The sequence below is a fragment of the Phalacrocorax carbo genome, chromosome 10 (assembly GCF_963921805.1).
Source record: "Phalacrocorax carbo chromosome 10, bPhaCar2.1, whole genome shotgun sequence".
Taxonomy (NCBI): Eukaryota; Metazoa; Chordata; class Aves; order Suliformes; family Phalacrocoracidae; genus Phalacrocorax; species Phalacrocorax carbo.
This window is the reverse complement of record NC_087522.1, coordinates 5984586-6004871: the sequence shown is the minus strand read 5'-3', so window position 1 is coordinate 6004871 and position 20286 is coordinate 5984586. Positions and strand designations below refer to the sequence as shown.

At 39.1% G+C, this 20286-nt stretch overlaps 1 protein-coding gene across 2 annotated transcripts in view; it reads right to left on the bottom strand.

The window, feature by feature from the left end:
* The window catches only part of MAD1L1 (mitotic arrest deficient 1 like 1), a 381515-nt gene that overhangs the window by 332629 nt on the left and 28600 nt on the right, over positions 1-20286 (bottom strand). For both annotated transcript variants that reach the window (XM_064461586.1, XM_064461587.1), the window contains exon 10: positions 7757-7843. In XM_064461586.1, coding sequence (XP_064317656.1) covers positions 7757-7843 — 87 coding nt within the window. The remainder of the gene's footprint in view (positions 1-7756; positions 7844-20286) is intronic.

The following is a 20286-nucleotide window of genomic DNA, read 5'->3' as shown; positions in this document are numbered from 1 at the left end:
TTATATTCTGTGCAGTATGTGAACTGATACTACTTCACAGCAGTTACAAAATCCTACAGAACTCACGTTTACCTTGGTAAGATGCCTCAGTGTATTCTGGCTGTCCCCACTCCCTCTAAAGCACTGGGAAACCATCCATTTAAAACAAACAATATAAACAGTACCCTAAAATACTTTAGAAAAATCCATAGTCTTTAATATACCTGTTATTACGGCAACTACAGTAGGTATTTGGGTACATGAGTGTAAAGAGACAGAGAATTCATTCTGCAGCCTGCCACCAATCTTCCTCTGGCTTCTCATGACTGCTCAGGAAAGCTATAATGCAGTTCTAGCATTACAAATTAAGAAGCAAAATGGTTATACACAACGTTGTTTGACTGTTGATGACTTATCATAAAACACTTCAAAGGAACAGTTCAGGAGCCATGGTCAGTACTATAATCTTAAGATACTATATGGGAAGAAACAAATCTGTATCATGCGCTTTTGCAAGAGAAGGGAACAAAAAAAAAATCTTAACAGGTACAGATAGATAGGAATTAATGTATTTTATTTGCCTTAAAAATAATTAGGTGCAGACTAGACAAGATATATGGAGCAGAGATGTTTGTTTTCATACGTGTGGTCTTCTGGATCTGCAGGTGAGAATACAAGAAAGTCAGATCAGTGTATTAAGTGACTCAGCAGAACCCAAACAAACAAAAAGCTTCTCCAGAAGCAAAGTCCGGGCTTCTCAGGCCACATTCTTCTACCTTATTCCTGGGACCATCCTTATGACTTCAAGACTGATTCTAGAGGTATTACCAAACTGAAGGGCCCTCCTCTTTTCCAACTCATGTAAAATTTTCAAGGCTTACTGCCACATTGCAGAGGCAATAAAAGACAAATCCCTAAGCACTGGAAACCTTAAATCACTACAATTCCCAGAGCTCTGTACAAAGCTTGGCAAGAGGCTGAATTCAAGATTTTACATAAGAGCACTGGTTTCAAAGCAGAATATTTTTGTACTGCTGCCTACTGCATAGCTAAGATAATTTCTCCCTTTGTATTCATATCACAAATATAACGTGGATGTGGGGCACTCCTCCTTCGGCCCATCAGACTCATGTAGATCATTAATTTGTTCATAGCATTTCTCTGCTAAAAAGGAAATAATACGAATAATGAAAATAGATAATAAGCTTTGACTTCAAATTGCTTCAATAATTCTAAATATTAATTCTAGTTTCCTAGAACTCTATACCAGTATTAACATACATCTACTTCCTCTAGGATTTTTAAGAATTTTAGTGTCATGGAAGTGAAAGATTTATAGCGCAGATGTGAGCCACGTACAGAAGAAATGCTAGGCAGACTTCTGCCTCCATTACTTCTACAATGCAACTCCGTGTTGTAACAAGGACTGTCTGTGCAACACACCATCAAGAACGATCTATGCTTCCTATCAAAATAACTGATTACTTTTTACACATTTGTTCTGGTTAATAATACACATTGCTACCTGGACACCCAAGGGAATGCTGAATCAGTATCTCCAGATCACAAACAAATGAAAGCTATTGTTCATTCTAGTAATAAAAAGATTAAAATGATGCACACACATCAGGGATGCTACTAGGAACAAGAAGGGTCAATCACAATCCTGGAACAAGAGGGGGAAAAAAACCTAAGAATAGAGTTAAATAGCTTCTACAATTTTTGTAATAATTAAAAGTCATCAAAGCACTGAAACAGAGGCATTCCACAGATTCTCCTTGAATGTTCGCCAAGAAGCACAGTCAAATATAAGGTAAGAAACTAATATTTTTTACTGGTTTTGCACTATGCAGTTTCCACAGCTTTTCAGCTCCAGGCTGAAAAGATGGTACAATTACAGCTGTGTCAGTCCTCTGTACGCTGGTCTTTAGGCTTTTTCTATATATTTTCTTTTAATAGAAAAAGAGACTAGTTCCATGAGCTTCAAAAACCAAAGCTCTCTGGATTCCTATGGATTTCGCTCTCCATAGGCGAATATTGACTCAGGTAGACTTCCATTTCTCATACCAACAGCATGAAAGTGATACTGATACCAACATCACCACAGTACTATCAAACGCCACAAGCTTTTGGAGAACTTGGTATAGCAGAAAATTATGGATCGTGATACTACCGTGGTATCAGAACAGTGCTCACTCACCGCCAGTCTCAAGGCTGAATGCGCAGTGGCTAAGGCGGCATGATCTCCGACAGGAGCTTTACCATCAGGCTTTTTCAAGAGGGTCTTTTGCTTGCAGGGCTCCAGCTGCACCAACAAGACATTTCTCCTGGAGCTGCAGGCCTGTTTTCCTTAACCTTGCTGGAATTTATTATTTTTGGGACCTCTACCATCTGCCGAACTTAACAGAAGACAACTAGCAAGTTCAAAAGCGTAGGGTGGGCACAATCTCATCTACATACACACACAAAGCACAGTAACAAGCTTCACACCCTCAGGAAATCAGACTAAAACCGGCACAATCATTAAAAGCAAAGGTCTGGGCAAAATCCCATGTTTTCAGAATTTGAAGCAGAAGTCAATGTCTTGGCTAAATTATTTTTTGCCTTCCTATTTTCTGCTAGGGATTAACTATATTGTAGAAAAAAAATGGAAAAACTTTGTGTCTACCAAATTAGACTCACGAATAACCAGTTGTTGCTCTGGAAGCTTACTACTTTGATATGTTTATTTGGAGACAGTAGATTGGTCACTTAATAGGACACTATCAACTATCTTCTGGTATAAAAATGCATGAAAGATCCATTTTCAAGAAAAGAAAAAGCAATACCTACTAGTCATTTCTTTGCAATATTACTCTATAAATGAATGCAGAACCTGCCAGCAGTTAATATTGCCCTGAAGCACTGTGAATAAACAGTTGTCTGGTATTAGGTACACACACCCCCCTCCACATATAAATCAAGGCGCAATGTGCCATATAGATGAACAAGAGAAGAAAAAAAAAATCCCTACCTTGTCCTATATTAGACATTAAGTGCTTCTTTTGATCACAAAATAACTCATAAAGCCTATCAAAAAGCTAGCACTTCTCTCTGTCAGATAAAAGACACTTCACTGTAATTAAACTTCTGTCCAACTTTCCAGAAGATTTGGGGAAGAAGTCTGACAGGCTCTATTTATATTTGTGACTGACACTCTTTGGGACACCCAAGGAAAAGAGAAGATGGGCAATAGATTTACGACACACTTCTGAGCTAACAGCACTTATGGAGACAGACGGTTCTGAGCTTATCATCACTCATTCATTGTTTTATTTATTTAAAAAAAAAAATCCCTGCTGCCCAACTCAAAAGCATTTTCTGTTCCATTTGCAATCTACATTTCCCAGCCTTCAATGGTTTAGTTTTTTATTTCATTTTTAAGCAACAACACACACAGCAGGTTGTTTGAGTAAATCAGCTTTACCTGATTTATATGAATACAGGTGGTAAACAACCCTGCCTCTTAAGGGAACTCTGTGAGCACTTGAACAAGGAAAAATATTTTTCCAAACATAATTCTGTGTATCCCTTTTCACATATGAAACTACAAGTCAAAACACATGGCTGGGTTTCTGACACAGGTGATGAGAATTAGCCATCAGCTCCAGGATCCCAACACCAGAATCAAGTATTTACTCCTCTTACGTTTTTCTTTGTGTCCTTCATCCTGCTCAGTACTAACTTCAGCTATGTGTTTCCCTGTATTTGACTTTCTGCAAGATACTTCAATGGTCCCAAGTCAATATTACACTTAGACAACAAAAGCAAAAGTAGAAAAGAAATGATCGCTTTGGGAGGGACCACAAGTAACCAAAAAAGAAAAAAAGTACATTTTCATAGCCTGTCTTTCGGAATCGAAGCAAAGATCCAACTGTGAGCAGCGTCACACCTTCATGCTTAGCCATCTCAGAGGACAACACTGATGGGAAGGGAAGTTTTCCCCCGCATTTCAAATTCTAGAATGCTTTGCCAGGATTGTGTTAGGAAACCTCTCCAGACACTCCAAATATACAGATAGGATGTTAGAAAAATAAATATGCAGCTTTTCTCACTTAAAAAAATAGTTAACTACTACATCATTTTTCCACAAGACAAAAGCTTATAAACGGCTTGGCCAACTCTCCATATTACAGCTCTCAACTCTTCCTGAAGAAGTACAGCTGAACATACCATGCTTATAGCATGAACGCTCTGAGGGGGAAAATGTGCTTAAACTAATGATAGCTGCGTGGTTAAACTGACCCACTAATAAATCACCCTTCCCTTCATCACCTTTTCCTAAAGAGCAGAGCAGGTACAGTTCGTGCTATCAAAGTGGCCCTAAGCAATCTTCTTTTGAGCCTTTAAACCTTTGGATTGTTATCTTCGTTCTGCAGTTACAGAGCTCCACAATACTTCCTGCTGTTACTGCTGAAGGTATAATTTAATCTATTTACACAACTTGTAGCAACACACTCCAAAACAGCAGTGTTATTCCATCACGCGCTATTAATGGCACTTTCAGCTACATTACTCTGCAATCCTGAGGTTGCGATGAGGAGTGAGTTGTTGCTTATGTGTTCAGTGCAAGAGTGACCCCTTTCCTCTTTCCCCACGCTAGCACCACAGGAAGGTTTTCCTCCCTAGCACAAACAGCAAACTCCAAGGGAGTCTATACTACCCAAACATGTAAACAATCACTGTTAAAAGAAATTGATTTAAACCCACTGTTCAGGAAATTCAGTCCTGTGGTTCTGTGTCTAAAAGCATCCAATCTAAGCAATACAGCACATACGATAGGCATCATCATTTCATCTCTGGGAGGCCTTGAGACACTGGTAATTGCACAGGTTACACAAAACACAGACTGCACTTCACATCCCCGAGCCAGAAGCAGGGGAATATCAATGCAAAGGCTGATTTGTAATGGATTTAGCCTTTGTGTGGTGTGATGAACTCTATTGCCTTTTTAACAGCAGAAACACTGGCTCTAAAAAATATACAGTAATAAATGGAAAGCAGTTCAAGAATGGAAGAATGAAGCAAAATACATTTAGTCTGTTTAGTGAAGCCATATGCCATTTGGGAAATGCTGTTACCAGCATGTTTGTATACCGTAACTCCCCATTCTAGATCAACTAAGGGACACTGAGAAGCAGTTCAGCTCTATCTGTCTCCAGTTTTACAGAAACGGATGGGACCTTACACTGCAAGTTGTTCCCTTGTGATACCTTTTCCATGCCTGGTTTGTTTTCTGAAGTCAAGTCCTGCAATTAACTCCTGCTTCACTACCAAGCATCTCTGGTATCAAAAAGAAACTGGGGACTATTTATCAGGTTGTGAGATAAATAGTAGCTGGCAAGTGCCTATCACAGTCACTAAACAATGTGGGAAAGGTACCATCCGTGGGAATAAAAAACAGTAAGAAGACTGCAGCGTAAAGACAGAGAAAGAATAATCAGCTTGCAAAAAACCCTTCCAGGTACTCTTCTGCCTGCGCTCAAAAGCTCAGTGACAACCAAACATACGGTCACTATACAAAGCAGTATCAGCCATTTAGGGAAGAGGGTCATACCACCATACTTAACACCACACTCAAACCTCTTCTACTAAACTGAATTTTGCACTGTAGCAACAGGTAAGCCAGGACTATCTGTGATTCTCCACTGCAAAAAAATAAATTCAGACACCGACTTCTGATGATGTTTCTTAGGCATCTACCAAAACGTTAATTTTAGTAGAGAACATTAATCAAAGCTTCTTAGGGTAGGCAAAAATTCTTTGGTCTTTATCCTGCACATTGCTCTATACCTGCATAACCACCGACTTTGTAAATCAAACATAGCACTGTCAGTACTGAAGACTTAACACATTTCAACTGAGGCAAAAGAACTTGTAGCTGAAAAAACAATAGAAAGCTGAATAAGTGCTGGGCACAATCACTAGAGGGAGTCATGATCACATATTAAGTTACTGTAATACACAGACCGTTCTGAACACTATTATGAAACACATAAAAGAGAAGACCATCAGTTAAATCTGGATGTTGTTCAGGGAAAAGAGAAAATTAGATTTGCTTCCTTAACAAGGCTTTATTTCCAAAGACTCAAGACCTTCTCCTGGGAACTTTGAAATCATCTGTAACGAAAGGTTTTTAAAAATGTATCTTATTGCCTACGTTTTAAGACAGAATAAGGTATGTGACAGAAGAAGGCCGAAATTATCAGTTTTGGAAACAACACACAGCATTGCATCAAGATAATGTTAGAATTTTAATTTAAGCAGCTTTACAGCCCATTTCACTTGAAATCAAAAAGTAATCTTAATCATGTTTTTATTTTTAAACTAAATCGACACAATTACATCCAGCATGAACAGGCACTACCAAAAGGCTGTTTTTTCAACAGATGAATCCCCTTGGCCACTAATAAATTTAGAAAAAGCATTTCTCTGACAGGCTGTGAGAGCAGCCCAAAAAAAAAAGGAAAAAAATCAATAACTCAAACATTACCACCATTCTTTTATTTGATCATTTGATCAGTTGTGGGTTTGAGAGTTTGCTTGGTTTATTTTTAACGTATTAAATGTCTTTTTTGTATTGGTGAGATTTTTTTGACCCCTTTAAACTTGTTAGCAAAAGCCACAAAACAATTTGGCTGGCTGCACTCATGGGAATTTACACTTGGCTAACAATTTTACAACTGACTAAATAGTTTCATTAACAGCAACAACACACATGAAGCTTTTAACACCCAGCTTGAATCCTGCCCACCATTAGTAAGACAGATCCCAGAACACAATCATCTCTTGAACCAAAATCTACCACATACCTCAGGAGACACATTAGCAAATGCAGCCCAGGAGAAACCAAGAGTGCTTGTCCAGTGCTCAATTACGCAGTCTTTGACTGCTGTACATTCAACACGTTTACACCAAAGGTTGACATTCTCCACACTTCTGTTGCTTAGACAAGTCAGCTAACACCTTGGCAATGCGTACAGTGCAAGAGCCTTTTTGAATGATAGAGGTATTGTTTTTAACAAGAACATACAACAGGTTCCTAACATGAGGAAATAAAACAGAAGCAAGAATATGTGCACCGAGGATGAGAAGTGCCTTCTGGCACACTGGATCCGTGTTAGGAAATGCTGTGTGTAACCAATGCAGTCTGGAAAGTTAAGCTCTGGCAGAAAAATTCACTTCCCCTATTAGATATTCACTCTCACACCAGGGCAAAGGCTTGAACACCCTCTAGTTTCAGAGCATACCTCACTCTGCAAACAGACTGCTCCTCCCAAAGCCTAGCAGTGCTTTGCCACCAAAACTGCAAACATACTTTTCCACCACCATCTATACAAACTGGTCCTCTAAGTAGTCAAATCACCGCCCTCAGGGCTCTTACTCTCTTTCCCATACCCAGGTGACTTTGCACATTTTACTGTGATGCTCCCTTTCCAGATGAGATGGTCTGGGAAAGCTGCTCACTTCCCCTTGCAAACACTTTAGCTCACAAAATAAAGCTGGATAAACTCTTCACTGCATCCACCCACAGTTCTTCATCTTTTTCTTCCTGAAAGGATTTAAGCAAGCAAAAAACTCTTCATCAACATGGGACATAGAAGATAGCACAGAAGGCTCCATGGAACAGCAAGGAAATCTAAAGAGCCATTCTCTCAGCTTGCAGTCCTTGTCTTCCTTCTACAAGCTTTAACAAAGCAGCATCTTGCTACCAGCAGCCACTATGGGTATCACTCACCTGTTTGTGATGGTAGAGTTCTGCTCTTTCAGCAAAAGCTCCCTTTGCTGCAGGGCCACAATTTGCCTTGAGAGATCATCGGGTGTCCTATACAATGAAAACAAAATAGTAACTTTTAACAAATCATTGGTTGAAAAAACTATGTTCTACACATAACCATGAAAAAGGTCTCACCAAAAGCAGACAAGGCAATTTCACCAGGCCAAAGTTGCTGCAGTCCCTTAGAACAGAGGGTTGCATCCTCTCCAGCTTACATAAAAGCCTGTTTTATTAAAGCCATTGCCGTATGCTGTAATCACCACCCAAGTCACAGCATCTCACCACTGTTCACTTCAACCCATAAACTAACTCTAAAGCCGAACAGTCAGCAAGACCAAATTCTTCAGAGCAAGCAGCCTGCCTAAACATTCATACAGGTGAACAGACAGCTTATCACTTGAACATATTTTTTTTTTTTTAATATACATAAGAATAAGTGTTCACAACCTCCTCCCCATCCCAGTGCTCAGCACAAAGACACAGAGGTGAGCACACCCAGCACCACTCTAATTGCTACTCAGCTATGGAGTTTCAGTGGAGCATGATCACAGGATCATTACCAAGAGGATAAGAAAAGGAATAAGTAAATGTACATATAAACAGTACAATTCAACAGTTCTGGCTACTGCTGAATAACCTCTGATAGTGTAGAGGTTCACCTACATCACAGGTGGCTCAAAGCAGTGTTCCCACACAATTAAAAGTGTGCTGACTTCAGAGTCCTTCATACAAGCAATGTCCAGAGTCATGGCAAGGGGAATATCCATCAGCTCTAGATAACACTTCAGATACCACTCTGATAACCTTCTCTTGTCAAAGAGATCAGAGATTTCTATAGATCTGCTAGCAACAGCTCTGCAGTTGTCAGGAATAGGTGTATTTTTCCATCAAATCCAATAACCAATTCCTAAAAGCTAGAGAAACGGGATCAAAATAATGCTAGTCTGACAATCCCAGCAACCACTATCCCACAATGACAGCCTCTACAGGAGATAACTTTTCTTTTTGGAGACCTCTCCTTAAATTGTGAGTGTAAGAGATTCAACTTAAAATAAAGGCAAAATGAAGCTTATGAAAAAATACAAAAATATTTTTCTCTTGAGCCACCAGAAAGGATCTCCCACCCCAAAAGAGAAGTATCTGTATCACACTCTGCAAAGGAAAGGAAGCTGGAAAGGGCATCACAGTACGTACTGAGTACATCCTTTTGCCGCAGCAAAATGGATCATCCCCAAAGAGGAAGAGAGACCCAAACCTCGAAAGGGATTTTTCATAAGGAGCAAGCAGGAAGCTAGCTTTGCAGAAGTGAAATCTGTAGACAGACACTCTGTCGTGTTCCCCAAGATGCAAGTCAAGGCTTCACTATTGCTGGCAAGTGAAATTAAGCCTGGCTGGATTTTACATTATTCAAATACAGCCCCGGAATGAGGCACCTACTACTCCAAAAACTGAACAGGTAGGAGATGTGCCTCTAGCTTGACCACTTGGATTCCGACTGAATCTAAGACTAAAGCAGCCATGTCTGTGATGATACCACTTTCCAGCCAACTATACACATAAGGCATCACTTTTTCCTCTTTAATGATCTGTCACTTCCAACCAAGTGAAAATCAGTGAAACACTGAGCTGATGCAAATAGTCAGAATTCAGTTCTGGCAATCCCAATTCAAAGGTTCCTGCTTTTTGCTTCCAGAATTGCACCTTGTAGCCTTCCTCAGCAGAAAATTTTGAAGCCTTTAATACCACTTGTGGTACATGCAAGTCTTAAAAGTCGATATATAATAAAGCAGATGTACCTGGCCTTCCTCAGACAATGAGGACACATGTTGCGGCAGTCAAAGAAAGGTGTCAGAACAGGATGAAACAGTATGTTTCAAAGACATCACACTCAGTGGCCAAAGAAACTATGAGAAGAAACCAAGACACCAACGTGGAGATGGCTTGATTAAAATATCTAAAATTCAACTTCTGATAGTAGAGACAAGTCAATTTTAAGCCAACATGCGCCTGGGTTTTTAAATGTATTACAGCACTCGATAAAACACTTCAAACTCCTGTAGCTGAGCCTGAAGGGATTCTGAATTTAAGCAGTTCCCCATCTCTTTACTGAGGGATACAGGCTGGGCATCTGAGCAAACACTGGAGAACTAACTCAACCCAGTCTGATGCAAGCCACATCCCCACATAACCCAAGAGCAAAGGAAAAACAGCTTGGAATCTCAGCTCTGCAGAGCTCAAATCTAACACTGCTCTAACTTTGTTTTCCAGGTTGAAGGATTCAGGTTCTTTCTACTGGTGTATAAATGGAGAACTAAATGATAACGTATGCCAGAAAGTGGAAGACAGTTGGTTTTACATGCTCCACAATGTCTGCAGGGGTGTGGAGGGCTGGGTAACCACACCAAAAAAACCTACAAGAGAAGTCTATACAGCTACAATCTGAATTCAGCATGGGCTCATTAGCTTCTATCTGCAGGAAGCGGACCTCTGACTCAGATTCCTGTCCCCCACCCCCGAATTAAGGAAGTAGATGTTCTCTTTCTGCAGTAGCTTCTAACTAGAAAAATCTAGAGATAAGGTAAGGATAAAGGCAACTGTGTATTAGTGCTGATGAGAAAAAAAAATACTAATTACGTTTCCCTTTCCACTTCACCATCTTCCACCTACTAGAGTCACCAGATGCTAAAAACAAGAAAACACCAGACAGAAATGGACTGGGTATGCTTAGTCTGTTTGGCAAAAACAAGCTGTAAGCAGACACACCAATTTCAACATGGACAATCTTTGTAAAATTTACTGCCAAGTCAACAAGGCTCTGAAAAAACTGCAGTTTTAAGATTCTCATAAATTTGCTCTATTTGGTTGAATTATCACAACAATAGTTAGTATCAGGCACCTCTTGCCATGTTGAGTGCCAGCCCCTAACACCAGTGTTTGGTCCCTGTATCAATGAAATAACTGCATGGGGTTTTTTTAAATGGGAAAAAAAGTGAGTATTTGCCTGATTTTTTTCTCATTTTCTCAGAAATTCATACCATAATGTATTAGGACTGAGATACAGAACTGAAATTAATCCAACAGTAAAATGAGATGGGATTATAAAAGCCACAGATTTCTAGTAATGATAGCTACTGACAGATTTCCAATAAAAAATAATCATCCTCATCTGTTCGGCAATTCAAATCAACAATCAGCTTCCAATCTCAGTTTCAGCAACTGGCAGCTTTAGGTTTATACTTATTTCTGGAGGATGTTTTTGTTAAGCAGAGTGACATAGATATAATACAGAAAATAAAGTCAATGGGTATTAACCATGTCAGGTGAACAGAGACAAAAACACTCCTTGCACACACTCAGCTGTCAAATACCTTGAGAGGTTTCAAAGCCCATTTCTGAGGCCTACATCCTATCCTGATCACATACAATTCGGCAAAAGCCAAATTTACACAGTTCCAAGCAGAGGAACAACACTGCATGCACAAAGAAATTAAATCAGACAAGCTTTCAATTTAAAGAGAATCGGTCAACTCCCAAAGCACTGCAAATACCAACCAGCCCTCATTGCTGTGAACAGCCTTTCATCACTAGTTTCTGAAAAAAAATGCCACATAAAAAGAGAAATTTGTCAGCATCCCAACACACACATAACCTGTTCTGGCCTTGCAAGCCTTCGTCTGATGGGCTGTATGTAATTTTTCCTACAGCTCCGTCCGTTCCCTGTGGGACAGCCGATATCAAAACCAGTATTAAAAATCCAAGAAGTCTAATTTAAGGGAAGCTGTCTGACAATGTATCTTAACAACACTACTGGAATCACCACTGCTACTTGAGGGAAGTATGAAACTTTACCCTTACATAAATATACCCAGAACTCCCTTCCTAAGAAGCTGCTTCTTTCTGCACTGTCACTAGGTTTGCCCTGCAAACCTGCAGACAGCTTCCTTCCCCATGTAACAGTGGAGCCCACGGAACCACAAAGCAAACCACGCCTAGTCTGCATGAAAATCTTATGAATGAAACACACATGCTTAACGGTATGATTCAAGAGCAGTGTGTTATTAATACTGATTCATATGCTGTGTAATGACAAAAATAACACAAAGAACAAATGACAAAAAGTGGCTTCCAAAATGGGGGTGCAGATTAAATCATGACTTCAGTTCCTTTCTCCTGGGTAAGGCACAAAGAGCCAAAAGCTAGAACATTCTTCCTCTGTCCCACCAACCCATCCCTTAGATCACATTTCCTTCTACAATAACATTTAAGCAAAAAATCAAAAAACAAAACAAATGAGAGAATTTAAGCCTAATTTGGAAACAAGATTTTTTTGCCCTAAATGAGCATATTAGTCCAGCATAGCTTAGCAGCACAGTAAGGCAGGAGAGGGACAAAATCACTGTTAAGCAAAGCTCTTTGACTTCCTTTGAAGTACAGATAATTTGAAAAGGAGCAATTTTAGAATGACAAAAACCTAAAATTGTTCAAATGAAGTGAAAAATTAACTTATTGGGATGCCCATCCAAGTCACTCAATGACTTTCAAGCGCCCACTAGCACGCTTTTTTAACTTCTAACAGGAAAATGGCTTATGCAATTTTTAATGTCTGGATTTGGTTGTGGTTTTTTTTCAATGCACACAACAGGCATTTCATAGACATTTGCTAGAAAGCTGTTGAACTGTCTTAGTTAAGGATCTGTTACCATTTCAGTATAAACTATGACAGTTATACACTGAGAATCAGCTGTTGAAGCAATATTAGACCGAGACTCAGTAAGCAGATGAAGATGTTAAAGTAAAAATTGGATTATTTTTTAATTTATAATGTATTTGAATGTCAACTTCTTATTGCTTCTATAAAATGTTTCAAAATTCACAGCAAAAGGAAGAGGTATGATTGTAGCTAGATATCTGACATTAAATTTTCACTGTGGAAGAGCAAGACAAAAGAAAAACTAAAAACAGGCACTTAGTCAACACTGTTAGAGGACTAAGTTCTTCACTGCCCTTTTTTTTTTTTTTTAATTAAATTTGCTTAAAACTACCAAACTAATGACACATAATACTAAATTACTCAGAATTGCTCAGAAGTCTGTTGAATTAACATTTCTCCTATAGTTTTAACTCAGTATGAATATACGACGACACAGATTTGGTTGTCTCAACTAAGTAATATTAAATTGAAATGGAACATTCCCAGGTTTTTGGCACGGCATTTTAGGTGGATCCATAAAGTGTTTTATACTGAAGCATAATTAACTGACAAAGAACAGGGACAAAAGTTCCTTATCTGTTTTTATATTATGTAGAAGAAATACAAGAAAATTTTGAAATTCTCCTCTCCTCAAGAAGGACCTTTTCTACTGTTAAACAAGAACTTAATCTTCTTCCTAGGCAGGAAAACAGCAGCATTGGAATAACGAACACAGAAGATAACAGGACAACAACAGATTTCTGGAAAGGCATTTTTAGTTGCTTTAAATATTTGCATAATTAGAAAGGCTGTGGAATGTCTGTAATAGTCTCTCCCTGTATGTTCGAAGTGAGTGCCCCAGACATCCTTTTTGCGTATTTGTGCTCTACAACTCTAACTCCTCTTTTTCCCCTATCTCTTTCTCTGGTTTGAAGGACGCCTGATAATTTCTTAAGCTTCACCAGCAAGTCCAAAAGCAGCTCAGCTCCTGTGATGACTTGCCCTTCAAGAAAGCATAGCAAATAATCATCACAACAGCACATACAGACTTCCATACAGCAGCACACAGTCCTTAAGTTTAATCTGGTCACATGACCTCAAAGTCTTATCAGAAAACATTCCTTTCCCCTTGAAATATGCATCACCTCCCTGGGAGCTTACTTTAGCTCCCCCTTACCAGACTAAAGGAAAACATTGCCACTAAAATCTGGTGTCCAGGCCTGGAAGTTCTGAGAGTTAAATTTCACAACTGTATGCCTCTTGCAAAACAGCCCCTTCAAGCTCCGGTCCAGGTCCCAGTAACACCTATTTGTTGATATCGTCACGCCTACATCCTCCCTTCATATTGCTAACTACATGAACTAAACCACATGGTAAGGAATCTGCTACACACATTGTTCACAAAAATAAATTCTCAACATTTCCTAGGCAATTAGGACACATTTAGTGTTTTGTAACACCTTGATTAAAATGTTTTGAAGAGTAATCACTTATCTTTATTCATTTAAATGAAGGTGCTAATAGCTGTCAAAAAGCAAAACTAAGGTATACCCTTACATTGTTTCTCCAATAAACTGCATGCTTAATATTTTATATACGAAGTGAATGGAGGAACTCTGTAGTGTAAACTGAAAGCCATAAGCAATCTCAGCTTCTCAGGTTTCCTTCATTTAGAAAAGAAACCTCCTATCTATGTACAGATGGAATCAACAAATCCAATTGCTCTTTACCAAAGCGAATGTCCCCATTAACCACTTGAAGCAGAACAACTTATTTGGAAGAAAGCATTTTAAGTGTTTATAAGGGTCTTGACAATTCTGAAGACAATTGATATGTCTCTTTTGAAGCAACTGCAAAATTAGCAATTAATCCAATCAAGCCATAATTTGAAGAGGGGAGAAAAGAAAAGGAAGAAAACTATCTTAGATTCCAGCCAACAGACCTTTTTGGGTTTTAATGAAAATAGGTTTTTTCCTCCCCAAGTTAACAATATGGCATCGTAACAACTAATCTTTCAAGTTTAATTTCTGCTTTAAAGATACATTTAAGAGCTCGACAAGATAAAATTAATCTTACTTTTGAAAAATAATTAATCATTTGGCAGGCATTTCAACATTCCAAAGTTCTGTCTCATCCCTACCACTGCTCTAACAGAAAGCACAGAACAAATCACTGAGACCTCGTAAGCACACGCATTGCATAGTTGAATGTAACATTACAAGTGAAAGGCCTTAATAGACCTCAAGAAAAGGGAATGTTATACATAGTAGTATATAAAATGCTCAACCTGCTGATTTGGAAGGTAAAATACAAACAGCTGGCTTTTTTTTAAATCTTCACCAAGAAGTCAGGTCATTGCATACTGAATCACATGGCATGCAATTTCGAGGTCTGAATCATGAAACAAAAGCAATTTTCTGTAGTTTGATTAAAAAGTGCTAGAGCACATGGCAGAGCTCTTTACACAGCAAGTCCAGAGAGTGTTGCCTTTCCAAAACGGGTCCAGCTCACACAAATCATCATTGCAGACTTCCAGGCTTCTCTTCTCCGGGGCAATTCAGTGAGAGCAGCGGAGCAAATCTAATTGCCTGCTTGCCACTGAAGTGGCAGTCACTGGTTTTACTTGCTTCGTTTTCTGCCACTGAAGGTCTGAATCAGCTTGCTGAAATTCCCCCTCTCAACAAGAAGCTGTTAACTGGCTCAGCTGTCTTCTCATCAAAACATATCCTCAAGCTCTCATTGAGCTTACAGTGCTACGCTCTATGAGTCAGGTAACATCAGCCACATCGAAAAAGCAATAAAGGGGCTCAAGGGGCGAAGCACATGAACTGTCAGTATGGCTCTCAAAAACTGGTGAGAAGTCCAAGCTACCTATGTTGCAAGAGATCCACTATCATGTCATCATTTTGGTTTTTGGCATGGATGAATAATTGTATGCTATCACTCAAAGATTTCTTTTAGTACTGTCAAGACTAGACTTCATTAAGAATACAACTAATCTATGCTTTAAACAGAGAAAAGATGTACTACCACAGTACATAAGTAGCAGGGGAAACAGAGTTAACTAGAAAACCAGAATAAACTATCTTAAGCTCTTGCTAATGACAAGTATATCCACTCACAAGCTCAATTTGTACTGCCACTAACCCACAGGGATGTCCTTTAATTGCTCTGCTGTTTCCCGTTACAGCACAAGGCTGACCACTTGGTATGACTGGAGCAAAACATGCTTTGCTCCCCGCTCTACTCAGCTGCCATTCTTTGGGGGTTTTGGCACAAAAGCTAATGATTTGTAGCATAAATAAGGAATAATTTTAAAAAAAAGTATTTACTCTAAAACTTATGCTTGATGTTTTCAAAACAATCAAAGCATGCTTTGCCATGCCCTGTTCTTGACTCTCTCCTTAGACAAAATCAAAAAAACAATCTTTCTGGTAGCACAGTACCTATGAAACAAATTCCTCCTTGCAACGTGCGTTGCTACATTTTACCCCTCAGGAGGGAAAAAACAGGGAGAGTGTCCACGTATTTCAATCATGCTGTAACACAAAAGAATTTTAATTTGGCTTAAACTCAGTTGCATAAAATGAAACAGTTTATAAAAGCAACAATAAGCCATTTGATACACAGCTCAAGAAACACGGAGTATATCTACAGAGCTATTAAATATTCTGTATCCTGTGTTTTTCCAATACAAGAAAAACAGTTCTTAAGGTCTTCCCTTTTTCCTTCTTTAGGTTATCAAGGAAGCACAACAAACCTATTGTACTCACTAATCCATAAGAACCAGTGTCTTTGAAATGCTTTCAAACCATTGTTTGGTACGATGCAGGGAAAATCCTTGGTCTCCAGCAACAGAGGCTTCCTACAACAGCAGCAGCGTTCGCCACGTCAGACAGCACTGCCCACAGCACTGCATTCTCTATCCCACTCTTCTCTATTTTTTGACTGTATCTCATCACTGCTCCATCTCTTATTAAAACAAACAAAGCAACCAATCAAAAAACAAACCAAGAAGTCCTATATTAAGGGGAGCAATCCTTAAGTACCTTCAGGATTCATTCACAATCAGTTTGAAATTCTAAACTAATTATAGCCTGGTACTACTCAAGGCTTTACGATGACATCTGTGGAAAAGAGTTCTCTTTGCTTAACTTTTCCCAAAAAAACCAACACAGATTAGAGATCAAACAGAAAAAAAAACCAAACCAACACAAATTTCTATAAAGCACCTTTTAGCTATTTACCAGCAGTAGCACAGAAGTAGTGAAGTTGGAAATTATCATAAAGGATTTTCAAAAATGGCTGCTGCTGCTCACATACTGGAGTAGATATCACCACAATCTTCACAATTAAAGAAGCAAATGTTTTTCCTCAATTTGCAATTTAATCTAGTGAATGTAATTATATATTAATGATGCTGCTGAAAGGAAATTATTGTGGCATATAATTTTGTACCTACTGCCCTTAAGATTTCAAGCACAAAATAAACACATTTAATAATGTAATGTTTCATTTCACTGCAGCAGCAGAAAAGCTATTTTAAGTTTTTTACCCCAACATGAACTTAATTTGGGGAAAAAAACAGCTAAAGGAAAAAATAATGCCATGAACTGAATAAAATAACTTATTTTAGGGAGTCATAACTAGGGTAGTTTTTCCTATAGTTTACATTTGTCCGTGGAGTTGGAATGATCATCGTGACAATCTAAGTTGGGCAGAGAGGATAGCGTGAACTATTTGCTAGGAAAAATTAGTGCTTCACAAGGGGGCTGGGGAGTGGGGGTAAATCAAACTAATTAAAGAACAGAATTACAGCAGAACACCAATTATTTATTCTAACCACATAGTTATCCTCAGATTTTCAAGGCATTTGCATAATTTTAAGTAATCATAAGCAAAATCTGCCCTAGTGAGACCACATTTGGAGTGCTGTGTGCAGTTTTCGGCCCCCCAGTTTAAGAAGGATGCAGGAACTGCTTGAGCAAGTCCAGCGGAGAGCTACCAAGATGATCAGGGGATTGGAGCATCTCCCTTATGAGGAAAGGCTGAGACACCTGGGTTTGTTCAGCCTGGAGAAGAGAAGACTGAGAGGGGATTTCATCAATACCTATAAATACCTAAAGCGAGGGTGTCAAGAGGATGGGGCAGGACTCTCTTCAGTGGTGCCCAACGCCAGGCCAAGGGGCCACAGGCACAAGCTGGAACACGGGAAGTTCCACCTGAACATGAGGACAAACCCCTTCCCTGTGCGGGTGCCAGAGCAGGGGCACAGGCTGCCCAGAGGGGCTGTGGGGTTCCTTCCCTGGAGACATTCACACCCCGCCTGGACGCGGCCCTGTGCCCCTGCTCTGGGGGTGCCTGCTCAAGCAGGGAGGTTGGACAAGATGATCTCCAGAGGTCCCTTCCAACCCCCGCCATTCTGTGATTCTGTGAAAAAATTAATATCTGAAAACCACAGACTGAAATACAAAGATATGCTAATTGGAACCAAATTCTGGATAGACGGATCTTTCAGAGAGATCTCATTCAACAGAGGAACATTAGAAACTGTAAAAACTATTCCAGGACAATTACTGGGATTACACAAAGCTGGGAAAGTGCGCTGAATTTCTCTCTTTGACCTAGCCAAAACAAAGGTAATAAATGGAACTCCCAGAAGCTCAGGCAGAAGCTTTCCTTTTTAAATTTCATGTCAGTGAATAAAAGCTAGTTCAGAAACTTGCTCCTCACTAAGCTGAGGGCCAGCAGGGTTGGCTGGTTACAAAGGAAGGACCTCAGGTAAAAAACTTAGCTCCTTAGCTTTCAAAGCAGGCAAGAATGTTTATGCAAATAAACAGACTAAGTTAGCAATCGTGACATCATTTTACTGAACCTCTGCTGGTTCCATTCTGCTAGGTCACTCCCATGACATTTGAAGACACTGGGACCAGCCTAGAAATCAGACAATGTCAGATTCTTTTCAAGGAAGGTGAGGGGGGAAACAAACCAAACCAAAACCCAAAAAGCCCACAACTCACTTGCATGTATCCAACATACCCCTCTGGCAAAGCTTCTACCCGCATGGAAGTTACTAGCACAGAGACATCATTTTTACTGATAACCAGAGCTTCTGTCTGATAAGAAAGGGAGCTAATACTGTAACCACAACCAGGTACTGACAATATATGTATATTTGACTATTTTACAGATTTCACTAAATTGATAGTCTTGTTCTTTTGACACCTGCCTGAGACATATTAATTTACCTGAGTTCTTGTATTGTTTTCATCATTTTTATTGATCACACTGTTTTCCCAGACTCTTATCAGCTGAAAATATTAGCCAGCAGTAACACAAAACCCCTGATCTGCAAGAGAAAATACTATTAATGACTGCCTACAGGTCCCCTTGAGAGTCTAGACCATATTTTTCAGCTACTTTATATAACATCCCATATATTATTCTTATTTACTTCTGATTGCAATCACACACCTCTTCAATCTCACAGCAGGAATGGCCACTTTAAACTGCAACCCTAAGCTACAGTAAAAGTTATTTTAACTTTTTTTTAATATCATCCAATAACATCAGCATATTGCTTATATGTTCAGCTGGAATACTAAGGTATTCTTTCAGACAGAAAATTGAGGTTAAGCCTGTTGCTTCGATTAATTAAAAACTATCCAAACTCAAGCAAAGATTGCTTAAAAGCTTTTCACAGCAGATGTCTCACCTCTGGCGGAAGCAGAAAGTGAAACATCCTCATTTCGGCAAATGTGGGAGGTTAAAAACCTTATTGAAGTACAGAAAACACATGGCTGATAAATTATTATATTTATCATAAAAATCAATAGTGGAACAAATAAAGAAGAGAACGCCTAAGGAAAATGCTTGCTTTGTCAGTAGCAGCATATTCCTACAAGTCATTTGTATTAAGATGGCACAAAAGGCATCAGCTACCACCGAGGCTCTATTCATGGTGGATACATCAAGTGCGTAATACACTTGGGGTAAGATTGGATTTCTCTAGAAACCAGACCAAAGCAAGGCCTTAATTTTGCAATCTGAGGAACAAAGAGTTTAAGCAGTCTGACTAGGAACACTCAAGGAACTCTGTAATTCAACTCCAATCTAAGAAAATTTAACCCCATATTGATTTAAAGGATGATTGAAGCTATCAACCATAAAAGCTGTACTGTTTCTTAACTTGTAAAGCAGTCAAATATCAGTATGCAACACTATTTCTGAGTGTCATACTAATGAGTTAATCCTAAAACATGAGTTTAAATCCTAGCTTTTTGCTTAGTCTAGCCTCACATTTAGCTATCACATCATTTGCCACTGAGTTCATTAATCATTCAGAGCCTGTTGCTCACTTACTGGTTTTAACAAATCCATAAGCACGTGAGCTCACTATCTATAACCCCCCACCATCTGTCTCAGGCCTCCTCACTTAATGAAGCACATTTCTCACTCAGCTGTCCACGAGCCGGCAAGTGAGCTTAGCTTCAGGAAAACGAATTACACACGTCCCCAGACACATGTAAATAAAACGAAGAAATTTCAGATTTACAGTGCTGCCTTCAAACCCACTCCCCCAGCTCAGGGAGGATTAGAAAGGACTTCAAAGAAGCCCAAGTTCCAATTAAAACAGTGTGACCACCCTGGGGATGCAAAAATATTCCTCTGATTAGTGAGATGCGCTCTTTGAACTTTTTAGCTAAAAAAAGCTTTCAGAACTTTAAACAAATGCAGTAATTCTCTCTCATGCCTTTTTGGGGTTTGATTTTTGGTTTTTGTTTTTTTTTTAAGTTTCTAA